This window comes from Monodelphis domestica, chromosome 2 (genome assembly GCF_027887165.1).
Source record: "Monodelphis domestica isolate mMonDom1 chromosome 2, mMonDom1.pri, whole genome shotgun sequence".
Lineage (NCBI taxonomy): Eukaryota > Metazoa > Chordata > Mammalia > Didelphimorphia > Didelphidae > Monodelphis > Monodelphis domestica.
Genome location: NC_077228.1, coordinates 347,702,444 through 347,718,055, shown reverse-complemented (window position 1 = coordinate 347,718,055; position 15,612 = coordinate 347,702,444). Strand labels below are relative to the sequence as shown.

Genomic DNA, 15,612 nt, shown 5'->3' with positions numbered 1-15,612 from the left:
TTTAAAGCTAGTAGATAATTGATTTGTGCCTTCGATGTTGTCTCTGCTCTTATAGCTTATTATAATTTGTATTTTCATTTAAGCCATAATTTTTAAGTAACTGCATTAAAGGTTAATACTTTTTTAAAGGGTTACTTAATTTGTTCCAGCTTCGGCAATTATCCCGTGTAAACCATCCAAATATTGTGAAGTTATATGGAGCCTGTTTAAATCCAGTAAGTTTATAACTTTCTTAAGTTACTAACACCTGTCTTCCTAATACATGTGCTTGTGGAAATTTTTTCTTGTTTTGCATTTTTTAATGGGTTTTTTTGATGTCTTTTATTTTTGCATCACTGTCATTTCTGAAGTCTCTTCTTCCCTTTCTCCTCATCCTCCAGCAACAAGTGCTCTCTTATAATAATGAAAAACAAGCAACTAATACTGTGATTTGACAATGTCTGCAACATTCTGCCCCTTTAATCCCAACCTCTCCACCAAAAGGAGAGAGACATTTCATTATCTATTCTCTTAGACCAACTTTGCTCATTTTTATAGTTACTGCATTTATTTTGAAATAGCTTTTAAAAAAATATTGTAATTTTGATCATTTATGCTTGAAAATAAAATGCTTTATGACTAGTATTTGGAAAGAATGTAGAGTATGCTATTCTATATACAGACTCAGGCTGAAATAGTTATTATTTTCAAACTTTTAAAACAATCAAGTTTACTTAAAACAATTTTATTCTCATGCAGACTTCACATTTGTCTTTTCATTATTCATGAATGTAGTAAAAGCTTATTTTCTTGTTCTAATCTTTGCCAACAACATCATTTTTTTCTACTGCCTTTTGGATTATTTATCTTTGGATTTTATTTTCTTTTGACCTTAAATTAGGGCATACTTTTTTAGCCAACTATTTCTTCAGGCTTATTAATTTTTCTTATCCGTATCCTATCCAATAAGTTTCTTCAAGGCAGGAAATATTTTGTTTTTTCTTTGTATCCTCAGCATCTAGAACAGTTGGGAAATCTTAACATGTAAAATAGCTTGATTTGTTTTTCTTCACCATTTTAAATTAACTTTCAAATAATTTTAGTCATTGAACATTATTAAACCCAACTGTGTACCAGAGTACTGGAGATGCAAAGACAAACAATGAAATTATAATTGTTCTAAAGGCACTTGCATTCTTTTCAGAGGTTAGCCATTACTAAAGTTCTCAATGTGGACCCAGGACAATTCAGATAATTCTCATTGATTGTAGCTTGCCTTTTTTTTCCCCTGATATTTTGGTAATCTCAGGAAACCCATATTTAGACTTTTAATTCTGTAATTAACTAATGATGACCTTGGGCAAGTTAATCCATTTTATGTCCCAGTTTCTTCATCTGTGAAGTGGATTGGAATAAATGTCTTAAATGACCTTAGGAGTCCTTCTCCTCCCCCGCCCCCACCACCCCACCCCACCCCCATGTTTCTATCCTGATGTGCATGTCTTTCCACTTTAGGTATGTCTTGTAATGGAATATGCTGAAGGAGGCTCTTTATATAATGGTGAGTATCATTATAGCAGGAAATACCACTTTTTTCAAGAGATAAGTTCTTAGCAACACAAAAAAAACCTTTTATTATAAATTATAAATCAGTTTATATGTAAAACACTTTGAATGTCATTTGATAATAATAATAGGATATTAAAGATGTAAAGATGGTGATTTCCAAAAAGTCATAAAAATAATTGGAGTTTGTCTTTTTTAAATAAAAGTAAAATCTAAGCATTAATGATATGAAATTATTCTAATTATCAAATTAGTTTTTTTCTGTGGTTAGGATTCCTTTCATAAATTAAAAAGCAACTTTTGTAATTTGGAAAGTACTCAATAAAATAAAAGTATTAGTTTTTAATAGTTTTGGCATATTTTATTTTATGCCTCAGCCTTCTTTCCCCCTTTTTGTGCCCTCTCAAATTTGGGCCTTTTCATTTCACATTTGCCTGTCTTTCTAAGAACTGTAGGAAAGAAATTTATGGAAACCCTCCTATTTCATAGACTTATTTCAGCCAAAAAAAATTTCTGGTTCTTGCTTCTTTTGTTGCTAGAATTTGAGGTACAATCAAATTAGTCCCTTTTTAAAAAGTCTTTTTCCATGAAATATTGGTGCTTATTTCTATGTATACCTATATATACCATATATAAGAAGGAAATAGAGTAGTGTCTCTATTACATATAAATGAGTCACATTGAATATGAACATTATTATATGATTGGTAATTTATATGTAAATTATCTACTTAAAATTAGGCATATAAAATTAGTTCTTTTTAATGAGAAGAAAAATTTTAAAAGGATTCATGAGGGGATTTGTGGAAGAGCAAACTGACATTGAGATGCCCTGGCCGTGGTGGTAATGGTGGTGGCAGCATTGATTAACTCTGTGTGTATGGTAATATGCAATAAAGTTCTTTTTAGTTTGTGCCTTTTCTTTTAGTGCTACATGGTGCCGAGCCCTTGCCATACTACACTGCTGCCCATGCAATGAGCTGGTGTTTACAGTGTTCCCAAGGAGTGGCCTATCTTCACAGTATGCAACCAAAAGCTCTAATTCACAGAGACTTGAAACCACCCAAGTAGGTTCCCAATTCATTATCTTTTTGTAAGAAAATTGATTATAATATTACCTTGTATTTTCAAATGTCATTTATGATGAACTTTTTATCTAATAAAGCAGCATAATGTCATAGAAAGCATTTGTATACAAAATAGTTAAGTGCTGCCTCTAAAACTGTTAGGTCATTGTGAGCAAGTCACTGGAGCTGAGTTTCCTAAATCTATAAAATGATTAATAATGTTTGTCATCTCTCTAACAAGTTGTTGAGGGGAAAGTGCTTTGCACACCTTCTCCCTCCTTTCATATCCCCCATTCTTGCCCTTCATTTGTTCTAAGCCTATAGTTTCCTTGATAGAGGAAATTCCCTCTTTGTAAAGCACATTCTAAGCATGTCACCTCTAATCAGTAAACTCTTGTGGTTCCTTATAACCCCTAGGATTATATATATGCTCCTTTTTTTGGTATTTAAAGCTCTTCATCACCTAGCCCCTCCAATCTCCCTAGTCTCCTCATATATTACTCAGTCACTATGCACCCTGTGACCTATACATATATTACTCTCCTTCTGCACTCCATTTCTTGTTTCTGTATCTTTGTACTGGCTATCTCCACTCATGGAATGTTCTCTCTCCTCACCTCTGCCTTTTAAAATCCATGACTTCCTTCCTGACCATATGCCATTCATCTCTCTCTCTCTCACTCTCCCTCCATCCTCCCTTCCTCTCTCTCTCTCTCTCTCTCTCTCTCTCTCTCTCTCTCACACACACACACACACACACACACACACACACACACACACACACACACACACCCTTACCCTCACCAGATGCCAATGCACTCGCTCCCCAGATTACTTTGAATATATTTGGTATCATATGTATATATGTATATACATATAAAGATATATCTCTCTATATGTGTGTGTGTTTATACTTAGATTTTTATATATTTTTTATGTATGTATATCCTTAAATCTGCCCTTGTTATTTCCCTCAGTGTTCCTTGAAGGCAAAGACATCAATTTTTAAATTTATATCCCTGGTGCTGGGCAGCTTGGTGGTTCAGCAGATAGTGTCAGGAAGACCCTAGTTCAAATCTGGCCTCAGATATTTCCTAGCTGGTTGTCTCTGGGCAATTCACTTTACCCTATGCCTTATTTTGTGTAATAATGTCATTTTATGTTATGATCATAATTGTTATCATTCTAGTCCATTGGCCTATAAAATTATTTGGCTCTCTAGCCTCATTGGATCTGATTTTATGTCTTAAGGACTCATTATTTATTGTATACTACAACTTTACTAAACATTTAGATTTATTCCGTATAAAGTAAAAAATTCAATTGCTAGTAGTTCTTTGTCAGAATTATATTGTGTTTTTTTTCATTTACAGCTTGGAAAATGGCTAGTTCATAATTTTAGGTATTTTATTTCCTAAAATTCTGAACTCTTACCATTTTCCAATATAAAAATTCCAATATATATATATCTTGGGGGATGTTTATTTCTTATAGATAGTCTGTTGCTAAGCTTATTTTTCCTCTTTGAATTTCTCTTTTTCTGTAACCTTTATAACTTTACCACTATAGCCCAACACAGTCAGGTCAATACAATGACATTTTTAGTAAGATAAGAGAATTTGGAGATAAGTAGTAGGTATATGCTCACTTTGCTGAAGTTTTTTTCATCACATATTTGAAGCATTAAGCTTTTTCGTAAGTTCTCCTAGTTGTCAATTTTTTATTTTTTTTTTAATTCAGCTTTGCTCAACTTTATATGGATATGGCCCTAGGTATGCATGCCATTTTTCTTAGAATCTAGAGCTGTGTATGTGTGTGTAACAAATCATTTTCCATATAAATATATGTAGGTATATGTGATTATACACATATAGTAGGTACATATAAGCCAACTATATCATAAATAAACCAACTGAATATTTTTAACAACTAGAGATAAAGAATTAATTATTTCAGTATTGACTAGATGAACTTCATTTGCAATCAGAATTTCCAATAGAGACTACTTTGAATTTAAATAGTATTGCTAGACAAAAATCTACAGAAGGAAACTAAATTATTAAAATTTTTGACAATCCATTAGTTAAATTATGAGCCAGACACAGATTCCACATCTACATTTAATGAAGTACTCCCCACAATTGGCAGCACAGGTCTAGGCATGCTGATCTAACATTTGATATGAGTGGTTACTTATTTATCAAGCTATCTTAATTAAATTTAACTATAAATTCTAATTGATCTGCTAAACAAAATTAAGGTGCATTATTTCACTTGAAAAGTTAATTTAAATTGATAATTAAAGAATGTGTACTACTATTTCTTGCTGAAGTTCTATACTGCTGTGCCAAGACAAAATTTATTACCAATTCATTTTTCTCTTAATTGGCAGAATCAGAAAATTGTTTCTAGGTGAGGAAATGTTCCATAGTAATAGTTCTTGCAGTGTAGCAGTTGTGAAGCCCAGAGTCTAAAGGTCAGAGAGTTACTAAGTTGGCATTTCATTTAATCCTTTTAACCATAGTTGCTTTAGAGGCTTTTTTTTCTTTTCTTTTTATCCTCTTTTGTAAAATGGGAGTGTTTAGTTATAGTCATCTTAACTTTTACCTTACTTAATAATTTATTCAAAAGAAGATTCCCTTTACTAACTCTTAAGTAAAGCAAATAAATGCTTCTTTCCTTTTCTGCACAGTAAGTAGATAGAAAATATCACTGACTTCGAGCAAAGCAGAAAGCTTTCAAGATCTGTGGACCCAACTTTTCACAAGAAAAACTAGTACTATAGAAACTTACAGCGCTTTGATTTGTGGTCACCCAAATTTTTACCTCTTTAGTTATGGTTGTATTCATTCACATTGTCATAGACTTGAAACTTGGAAACATATTACAAAAACTTTAATTTTATTTGAGTAAAGGAATATTATATCCAGATACAGAGTAGCATGAATGACTCTCATACCCCTTGGTTAATAAAGATTTAAAGGTGGTTTGTTGTTTTGTAATATTACGTTTTAGTCTATAATTGCAAGCTAAAAGAAACACTTTGTACTTGCATGCTTTTATCATTTTACAATACTTTTGAGTTTTCCTTAGTGTCATAACCCATAAAAGGAACTAAGATAAATTCCATTTTTTCTAATTTTTTATTAGACTCCCTCTTCTGTTAACTATGCTGTTAATGAGATAGCCAAAACTGAGATTTAGAGATGACTTGCATAGAAGAGAGAAGTAGATAATGATGCTATTTGCCCTCCCACTTACCTTTTTAGCTTATTACCTCCTTTATTTGCTGGAAATCTTTAAAAGTGCCTAATGATTATTTTTTTCCAGATAGATAGTATAGTCAGTAACTATATAGTGATAAAAGTAGTGAGAGAATAGCATGAATGGGTCCAGGAATTCTATTGAATAGGGAGTGATGAGATGGAAATAAGTTAATTTTTGTTCCTTTTGTGTTGACTGTTATTTGAGCTCCAATACCATTTATTTTCTCACTGAGCCATGTACACATATACAACAAACAGTGATCATTTATTTACGGATCTTCAGAAGTTGAGTAGTAATGTTTTGTTACCTCTACTAATGAAATTTGTTTTCCACTTAGAATTATATTATTGGTCTTACAAAAGTTGTTGTTTTAACAGCTTGCTGCTGGTTGCAGGGGGGACAGTTCTAAAAATTTGTGATTTTGGTACTGCCTGTGACATTCAGACACACATGACCAACAACAAGGGAAGTGCTGCTTGGATGGCACCTGAAGTTTTTGAAGGTAAAATGATGCTAGTTTGTGATGACCTAATTCTTCTTTTGGATCAAAAACATGATTTTTTTAAAGTTCCAAAGTAATTTTTGTGCTCTTTAAAGTAAGATAGGTAATAAATCTTAAGTGTAAATAAGTGTGTAATAATTAAAATGGGCTTGACAAAAGAGTTTTTAAAAATTGTTGTGGTTGCCATTTATAAAAATAAACTCTTAAGTCAAAAGGTTATTAGTAGATTTAGTAGCTTTGTTATAACAAGGTAGAGATAGTAAAGGGTGAAATATAGGAAGGTGATAGGGAAATTGTCTAGCCTACCACTCATTCCAAGTCTGCTCCAAAGAAATCTAGCTCCCTCCCAAACAAAGTCCCAATCTTCAACCAAAAGAGTGGGAGAGTCTCAGCCTTGAAGTTCCAGTCTCCAGGTGGAAGTCCATGAAAGTCTTTCCAACCCAGAAACAAATCCAACATAGAAGGTTCTAACCCAGAAGTCCTCTTTCCCCAAGAGCCATCAATCAAGGCAGCAGAATAAATCAGAATCCCCTTGGCTGGCTTTTTATAAACAATTTTATAGTCTCCCAATTTGCCTAGCACTACCTGGGGGTAGGGTGGGGGGAGGGGAGGTAGCAGTGCTTGTTGTCTTTTAGGAATAACTAAGGGTTGATAACTAAGTAAGTGTGAAAGGCAGGGGACTCCAAGTTCTTGAGTAAGTTAAACAAAAAATTTAAATTCTCTTTCACAAGTGTGCCCTTAAGAAATTGATTTTAGCACTAAAAACTTAAATGAATCTGCTTTAGAAAGAATTCATTTGTTGGATAAAAGCAATATTTAAAAAGAATACAAATGACAATGTTTGACTGAGTTCAAGGATATGATTATACTGCTTCAAATTTTCTGTTACATTTCCATTTGCTATAGATTCCTGGTGATAGTTTTGTCTATTTCAGACATTTCATAAATTTCATACTGTGTTTATATTGTATAGACACTATTTAAAATTAAATATATTGCAATAAAGAAATTTTTTTACTATAAACAGTAACCAACCAGGAAATAAGAACCATTATTAATTTAAATTCAGTTCAGTGATTGACTTGGTATTTCCTGATGTAATTTGGCTACAAAATACTCTGATAATATTTAGTATATTTTAAAGTAAGAATCACCTTAGCAGCCTGAAAGAATTAAGGCACCCTAGCAAAGTATGATTTCTCATTCTCTACATATTGAATTGTAGAAAATTTTGAAAAAGTTTTTTGTTAATTTAAAACTTTTATTTAAATATATTTTATTTAAATATAAAAATTTTAAACTTTTTTGAAAGCCAGCATTTTGTATAAATGTCATAGAAGAAAGCCATCAGGTTATGCTAATTACTTTTTTTTTCCAGGTAGCAATTACAGTGAAAAATGTGATGTCTTCAGTTGGGGCATTATCCTTTGGGAAGTAATAACCCGTCGGAAACCTTTTGATGAGATTGGTGGTCCAGCTTTCCGCATAATGTGGGCTGTTCATAATGGTGAGTGGAAAGAAATTTTATATATATATATATATTTATGTATTAGAAATTATATGTGAAAGTATTATCCTTCTATCCCCATGAGAGTTTTCAATATTTGTTGCAAAGTATTTATCTCATTTTAGCAAATCTCTTGGGAGATCTAAACAAACATTTCTCAAAAGAAGAATTGCAAGCTGTTAATAATCATGTGAAAGAATACTCCAAAAAAAAACTAATAATAATAATAAGAGAAATATGGATCAGAACAACTCTGGAGTTTCACCTCACATCTAGGAATTTGGCAAAGCTGAAAAAAGATAAGAATAGTCAAAGTTAGAATGGTTGTTACAGAATAAACCCACCATTTGATGGAGCTATGAATTATTACTACCATTTTAGAAAGCAATTTGGAATTGTCCAAATAAAATGACTAAAATGTTTATATTCTTTACCTCAGAGATGACACTAGGCATATGACGTGTGTGTGTGTGTGTGTGTGTGTGTGTGTGTGTGTGTGTGTGTGTGTGTGTGTGTTGTTAAGTTTCCATATAGCAAAATATTTGTAATAGCACTTTTTGTGATATTCAAAAACTGGAAACAAAAGTAGATGCCTGTCAGTTGGGGAATGGATCAAGTCATATGTTCTATGGTTTAAGAAACAATAAATGTGACAAATACAGAGGAGTGTATGGAAAACCTTTAGTGAACTGATAAAGTATGAAATAAGCAGAATTGAGAAAGTAATGTTGACAAAAAGTACAGGGTACATAGAAAAAACAATCAGAAAGTAACTGAAGATTTTTCAGTAATCCAAAGAATAAGCATGCCCCAAGAGGAAATAGGCTCCCCTATCGTTTTTAAAATCTGGAAGATTCATTACATTTTTCTGATTTTTTTCAATGTATTGTTCAGTGTTGCTGATTTTTTTTCCTTTTTCAAAATATTCCTTGTTATATAGGGTGTTTCTCAAGAATGTTTGGGAGGAGGAATATAGGAAGAAGTTTGGGCAATGTGAAAGCAAAATATATCAATAAAAAGTATTTTTTAAAAATAAGTCCTTTGGGAACAAAGCGTTCTAATATAAAATAATTTTGACCTCCAGAAAGTTGGGGAATGATCTTATCTAGGTATAGATTTTCACTAAGTTTAGTAAAAATCAGATCCGTTCAAAAGAAGACATTACTTCAAAAATAAATGAAGGATGCCTGCCTACCTGCCCTTAAATTATATGTACCACAGATGGTAGTTAATAGCCTTTGGGATTTTTATTTCCTCACAGCCGCTTACTGAGATTTCTCCTCCCTAGCAAACGACTTGAAATTGTTTTCTGATACTACCCACCAACTCCATCCCTACTTCTCATCTTTTTCCTAGAACAGAGTCCTTGGCAGTAGAATTGGCTCTTGCAAGAAGGGCAGTGTCAAATCTTACTACCTTTCTTCTCCGACTCCTTTTCAATCACTACCACTGTTTGCCCCCACCTCATCTTACCTTTTAGGATCACAGATCTAGACCTGAGGGGTACCTCAGGGGCCATCTAGTTCAAGCCCCTCCTTTTACAGGTGAGAAAACTGAGACCCAAATGGTTAAGTAACTTGCCTAAGTTCACATGAATAGAAGTAAGCATCAGAAGAAGGTTTTTTTAATTTCAGAATCTGTGTTGTTTTGCTATACCAAACTGCTTCCTCCTTCAGACATCTTCAGTGAAATTCATCCTGCAATTCTCATATGAAATTCCAGGATAACCTGATCCTGGTTTGCCTATGAAATAAATTCATTCTTTTTAGAGAAAATGGTTTATTATTAACACATGTTTTTGATTTTGTTTTTGCTTAGAAAGTCCCAAGTCGGGGAGAAAAGAAAAGTAACTCCTTGCATAGGAGGGCAGTATCCTCTTTCCTATCTATTGCCCCTTTGTTATTACCAATAAAAATCCTAGATAACCTTCCAGATTTTATGTGCTTATATGGCTGTATTTCATTCTTTAGTTGGCAAAGAGACCCTCTTTGGAAACAATAGACAGTGACAAGAGAATGGGAAAGAACTTGATAAGCCTTTGTCATTCTTAGAAGAAAAGGGAATAAGGGGAAGTGTCAACTGAAATTGAATATTAGAACCTCTTATCTCTATATATGTCTAACTTCTACCCCTTTGAGCCACCCTGGCCCCCCACCCACTCTCACCTCCTGTTCCTTTATAGCCTACTCTTTGCTTCAAGCCATAAAATAGAGGGGATAATAGTACCTAGCATCCTAAATAATATGTTTTCCTCTAAAATAGTCACACATAAAATGGTTAGTCTAAAGTACTTAAAATACAAAATTATATATCAGATATAAATGTCATCTTTTTTAACCAAACCATTATAATTTTTGGAAGACAAACTCTTAATAAGTTGGGAATCACTTGTACCTATGGAGTTTACACCATCATTAATGTAAGTAAACTAAATGTTTATATTTTGTTTTTAAGGTACTCGACCTCCACTGATCAAAAATTTACCCAAACCTATTGAAAGCTTAATGACTAGGTGTTGGTCAAAGGATCCTTCTCAGCGACCTTCCATGGAGGAAATTGTGAAAATAATGACTCACTTGATGCAGGTATAACTCTTTCTTGAGGGGGTTTGGGTTTTGAGGTTGGGAAAGTTTCATTTACAAGAGATTAGAGTAATTTTTTAAATTTAAGGGAATGATAGGTTATCTGACTTTGTTCACTAATGAGCTTTTCTGGGCTTCAGTTTACTCAACTTGATGTGAAAGAGTTGTACTAAGGACTCCTAGGCTCTTCTAATTCTAATTTTCTATGGTTCTAATTTGCCCTTGACAATTAAATGTAAATTATTCTTAGTATTTTGAGCAATTAGAGCTCTATACAAATTATACATACTCTTGATGAAAATTTCTTTATATTTAGATACTTTCATTTTGGAAATACATATACTACACAATTTCCCTCTGGTTTGGAATAGGAAGGAATGAGTACTGATTTACTTGAAGATGTGGGACATTTTCTACATGATGGAGAGATTGCTCACTTAAAAACTTAAGCCAGACATATCAGCATCATTATAGATTTTAGAGTTCAAAGAAATGTTAATTTCTTTTACAAAGATCACTCCTCAGACATAAAAATACATTGTTTCAAAAAAATAGCAGTTAAGATTCAGTGACTAGAAGGGGCTAGACTTGGAATCAGGAGACTTTGGTTTGAATTCTGCCTTTTGTACTTATCTTTATACTTTTATACTTAATCATGACTTGAGTCACTTAACCCTTTAGAGCTTCTGTTTCCTCATTTGAAAAATGGGAATAATAAAGTATATACTATCTATATTAGAAGGTTGTTAAGGAAAACATTTTACAACCCTGGAAGCACCATCTACATAGTAATTTGCCATGGCCTTCACTTGAAAAAGTTTATGTGTGAGTTAAAGTACCACAATTCTTAAGAGTGATTTCTATATTGTGAAAATCTGATGAACTATTTAAGAATAGATTTTGACAAGGTTTTAACCTTGATAACTTAGGGTTGACCATAGCTGTGTCTTAATAGCTTTGAAACGGATCATTTGGATCATTTCAGTCAAAAAAGTAGATATTCTTGTAAAGATAATTAACTAATTGCTTGATACAGCAGATTCATCTGCAGTTAACCAACTCATTTGGGCACCAACTCTATTACATAATCAAAAGGTGAAATCCGTATCCTTAAGAAGCTTGTTTCTGTAAGTTATTGAGATTACACAATTCTCAATGTCAGTCTTTAATTACTTAGCAGTACCAGTTAGGTCAGCATTTGGTTATCATTGATGCAAGTACGTTTTAATAAGAGGGATTTTGGGGGGTTGTTGATTGTTTTAATTGCATTTTTAAAATTTTGTTAGCTGCATAGCTGGCTTTATGTACTCATTGGAATGCGTACTGGCCCCAGCAATGAAAATCAAAGCTTTCCACACCTTCTCTGTCCTGTGGTTTACTCTGTAGTGTGTCCTACATACATAAGGCCTTGCTATGATTTTTTAAAATATTTCTGAGTTACCATAAACACTTATTTGTGCTAAAATGGACAACTTAATTCAAGGAAAAAAACATTCTAATCTAATTTAAGAAACATTTTTAAATAAATGTATTCTTAATGCTGTGGGTTATGAATTATAATCTGTCTCTGGGTCAGAAGAAATATTTACCTTTCTATGTTAGAATGTCCCTCAGTTCTTTCAAATTACTGAATATTTAATAGCTGTGGTAACTGGTATCATCCATGTTAAGGTACAGACTAGATATATATTTTTTAAAAAGATAAATATCTAAACCTCAGTTCTGACTTGGTTTTATGTTTTGGAAGAATCTGGCACTGAGTTTGCTATAGTGAAATAATTCAAGTGCTTTCTACATAGTGGACACTTAATAATTGGTTGTTAAATGAATGAATTGTATCAGCATGTATCCCCAGTCATGCTAAACTGTAATTTACATTTTTATACAGTACTTTCCAGGAGCAGATGAGCCATTACAATATCCTTGTCAGTATTCAGATGAAGGACAAAGTAACTCTGCCACAAGCACAGGTATATGGAGAAGTTAAAATAGTAATAATTTGATTTCTCTAAACCTATGAAATTATCATTAACAAGCAAAAAGTTGATATCTAGATTTGCATTTTTTTTCCTTTGTTTCATATGATTGAATGCAATTTTAGTTTTTAGGTGCCTCAGACTATGTCACAGTATCCAGACACAAAAGGTATTGTGGACCAAAGAACTGCTTCTAAGTCTGGATTCTCACATGATTATTTGTGAATGGGTTGAATAGCATATTTGTATTGGCTTTACTTTTTTTTTTTTTGCATAGAAGCAGGGAAAGCTAAAATGACTCACTTCTATTACTCCTTAGATGAAAAGCTGAAATTTAGTCAGGTATTTCACATTAAAGTTCCCAAATCTTATAATAAATGATGATGATGATAGCAATATTTTGTGGTCATCAAAAAAGCAGCTTAAACCTAACAAAAACTCCACAAAATTTAATTTTTAAAGCATTTTAATTTAAGAATCAGATTTGATCTTAAAATATAATTTATGCTAGAGCTCAGCTTTGTAAAATTAGAAATTGTCCTTATAAATTCAGATTATAGTTTAAAAACCTTTCTTTGCTGGGAATGTTGACTTTTTACTCCACTTTTTTACTTTGGTGAATTAGGCCTTATGCAGTGGCTATAGGATATGAGGAAAATTAAAAGAGTAAGGGCTCATATATATTAAAAGATCTTCTTGAGGTAATAGAAGGGAAAAATTTTTCTTATGGCTAAAAACTTCATGTGCAAGGTACCCAAGTCCAGGTAGAGAGTTATGGCTTCTTAAGATCTCATCCTTTCACTGCCCTCATTTACACCCACTTGCCTGGGCTACAAAATAGAGAAAATAGAGTCCTAATGAGCGTTCCCAACTTTCAGTGTTATCCTTATCTAGGTCAAATGCCAACAGTTTTAATGTACAAATGTTTCTCTTACTTTAATCACCTTTGACTGTAAAAGTGCTTCCCCTGCTCACAAAATCTTCATTGTTCACTATTGTCCATAGCATAAATCATCCTCTGTAGCCTGATATTTTAAGTCTTCCACAATCTGATTGGATCTTGTCTTGCTCCTCCTATCCCCTTGTTTTTGCATATGTTGTCCAGGAAGCTTGCAACGTGCTGCTTCCACATAGCTACCTTTTAAAATCCTTCTCTTCTTTTTGGATTAGGCTCTGTAAGAGCTGATCTATGAATTAAGCCTTTAAGGAACCTATAGATGCCAGTCAGTAGACAAACCAGAGAAAGGAGAGTATTCCAGGGCCAGCAGGCACAGCCTACATAGAAAAGTATGAGAGGAGATGAAATCTCTTGTGCAGGGAGCAACAAATGGGCCAATTTGGAAGAAATAGAGAGTAAGTAAAGGAGAGTAATGTGAAATTGGTCTGAAAGCATAGCCTAGAATCAGATTGTGAAGAGTATGAATGCTGAGCTGAGGGATTTGTATTCTTTCTTAAAGGCAATAAAGAGATAACGAAACCTCTGGAGTAAGGATGTGACATAGTCAAACCTGAACTTTTAAGAATATCATTTTTGCATCTTTATAAAAGATAGATGAGAAAGGTGGGAGAATAAAAGAAGAGAAGCCAATTAGGCAGCCATTGCAATAGTGCAGGCAGGAGTCACAGAGATTCTGGCTAAGAGAGTGACCATATAATTGAAGAAAAGGGAACATATCTGTGAGATGTTGTGGGGATAGAATCAGCAAAGCTCGTCACGTGTTGAACAAAAAAGAATGAAGAGTCAAGGACTGTGAACTAAGCTTGTGAACCTGGATTCCTAGAAAGATATCCTACAACAAAAATAGGGTAATAAAGAAGGACTAGGATTAAAAATAAAGAAGTTTAAAATGCCCATGGCACATTCAGATTGAAATGTCCAATAGAAAGTCAGTGCGTTAGGACTAGAGCTTCTCAGAAGAGGAATGAGGGTTGTAGATGTAGATTTGAGAGTCATATGAATAGAAATTACATCAATTAGAGCTGATGAGATGATTAAGAAAGATGTAAAGGTAGATGGGAAGAGGTTCTAAGACTGAAGCAGAGAAAGCAGAAGGAGCAGCCACAAGTAGATAAGAACTAGGGGAAAGGAGAATGTTCCAACAGTTTTTAATGTGGCAAAGATGAGAGAGAGGATGAGAACTGAAAAAAGGCTCCTTCTTTCTTAGGTGGTCTATAGTACTCTGAGGCCTTTCTCCATTGCCTGTGCTCCCCAACCTTCTACCCCTACCCCAGCTTGTTCTTATATTTCTTCAGATGAGTAACTTCTTAATACAATCAAATAAACATTTAGTAAGCACCTGCTATGTGCCAGCACTGTGCTAAGTGCTAGGAATACCCCAAAAAATAATACCTACCCCTTAGAAGCTTATTGCCTAATGGGGAAAAATGACCATAGTGGGAGGCCTCAACAGAAGGAAGCTAATAGAATCAACTGATGCTTTTTGTAGATGAGATTTTAGCTAAGACTTAAAGGAAAGCAGAACATCCAAAGGGCCAGGTTTGGGTAGGAAGAGAGTACCAGGCTTGTGGGGACAGCTAGTGAAAATGCCTACAGTGGGAGATGAAGTGTCTTGTTAAAAAAAAAGTGTCTTGGGGAGGTATCACTAGATTACAGAGTACATAGGGAGACATTAGGAGGGATTAAAAGTATAAGAAAATCGGGAGTTTTGGAGGTGGAGAGAAGGGTTTGTGAAGGCTGTGAATGCCAAAGAACTTTGTATTTGATACTAGAAGTAATAACAATATGTAAATGTGCTGTTATTGTTAAAAAATTACACCACCACATTTAAATGTTGCTTTAAGGTTTACACAGAGCTTTCCTTACAACATTATATATTATTTTAAATTAAACTGTTATAAACATTTTGCCTTCATAGGTTCATTCATGGATATCACTTCTACAAATACCAGTAACAAGAGTGACACTAATATGGAACAAATTCCAGCGACAAATGATACCATTAAGCGCTTAGAATCAAAATTGTTGAAAAATCAAGCCAAACAACAGGTTTGTTAAGTGAAAAATTATATATCCATCTTGCCAGTAGTATAAACATTTTTACATAAACATTTTTGAGAGTGGTTTATTTTCCGTGCATATTTTCTGCCCCTATTGTTTTGTGCAGTATCTATTGTTTTCCATTATACAGTTCTCTGTCTTGTTCCT

The 15,612-nt window shown here is 33.4% G+C and overlaps 1 protein-coding gene across 8 annotated transcripts in view; it reads left to right on the top strand.

Moving 5' to 3' along the window:
• MAP3K7 (mitogen-activated protein kinase kinase kinase 7) overlaps positions 1-15,612 on the top strand; it is an 81,975-nt gene that overhangs the window by 28,781 nt on the left and 37,582 nt on the right. For 4 of the 8 annotated variants that reach the window (XM_007484327.3, XM_007484328.3, XM_001367301.4 and 1 more), the window contains exons 3-10: positions 150-215; positions 1,495-1,540; positions 2,474-2,612; positions 6,257-6,381; positions 7,760-7,888; positions 10,343-10,473; positions 12,359-12,440; positions 15,323-15,453. In XM_007484327.3, coding sequence (XP_007484389.1) covers positions 150-215; positions 1,495-1,540; positions 2,474-2,612; positions 6,257-6,381; positions 7,760-7,888; positions 10,343-10,473; positions 12,359-12,440; positions 15,323-15,453 — 849 coding nt within the window. Of the gene's footprint in view, positions 1-129; positions 216-1,494; positions 1,541-2,454; positions 2,613-6,256; positions 6,382-7,759; positions 7,889-10,342; positions 10,474-12,358; positions 12,441-15,322; positions 15,454-15,612 lie in introns of those variants that run through there. The other 4 variants (XM_056818599.1, XM_056818598.1, XM_016431187.2 and 1 more) reach the window with 4 other exon arrangements.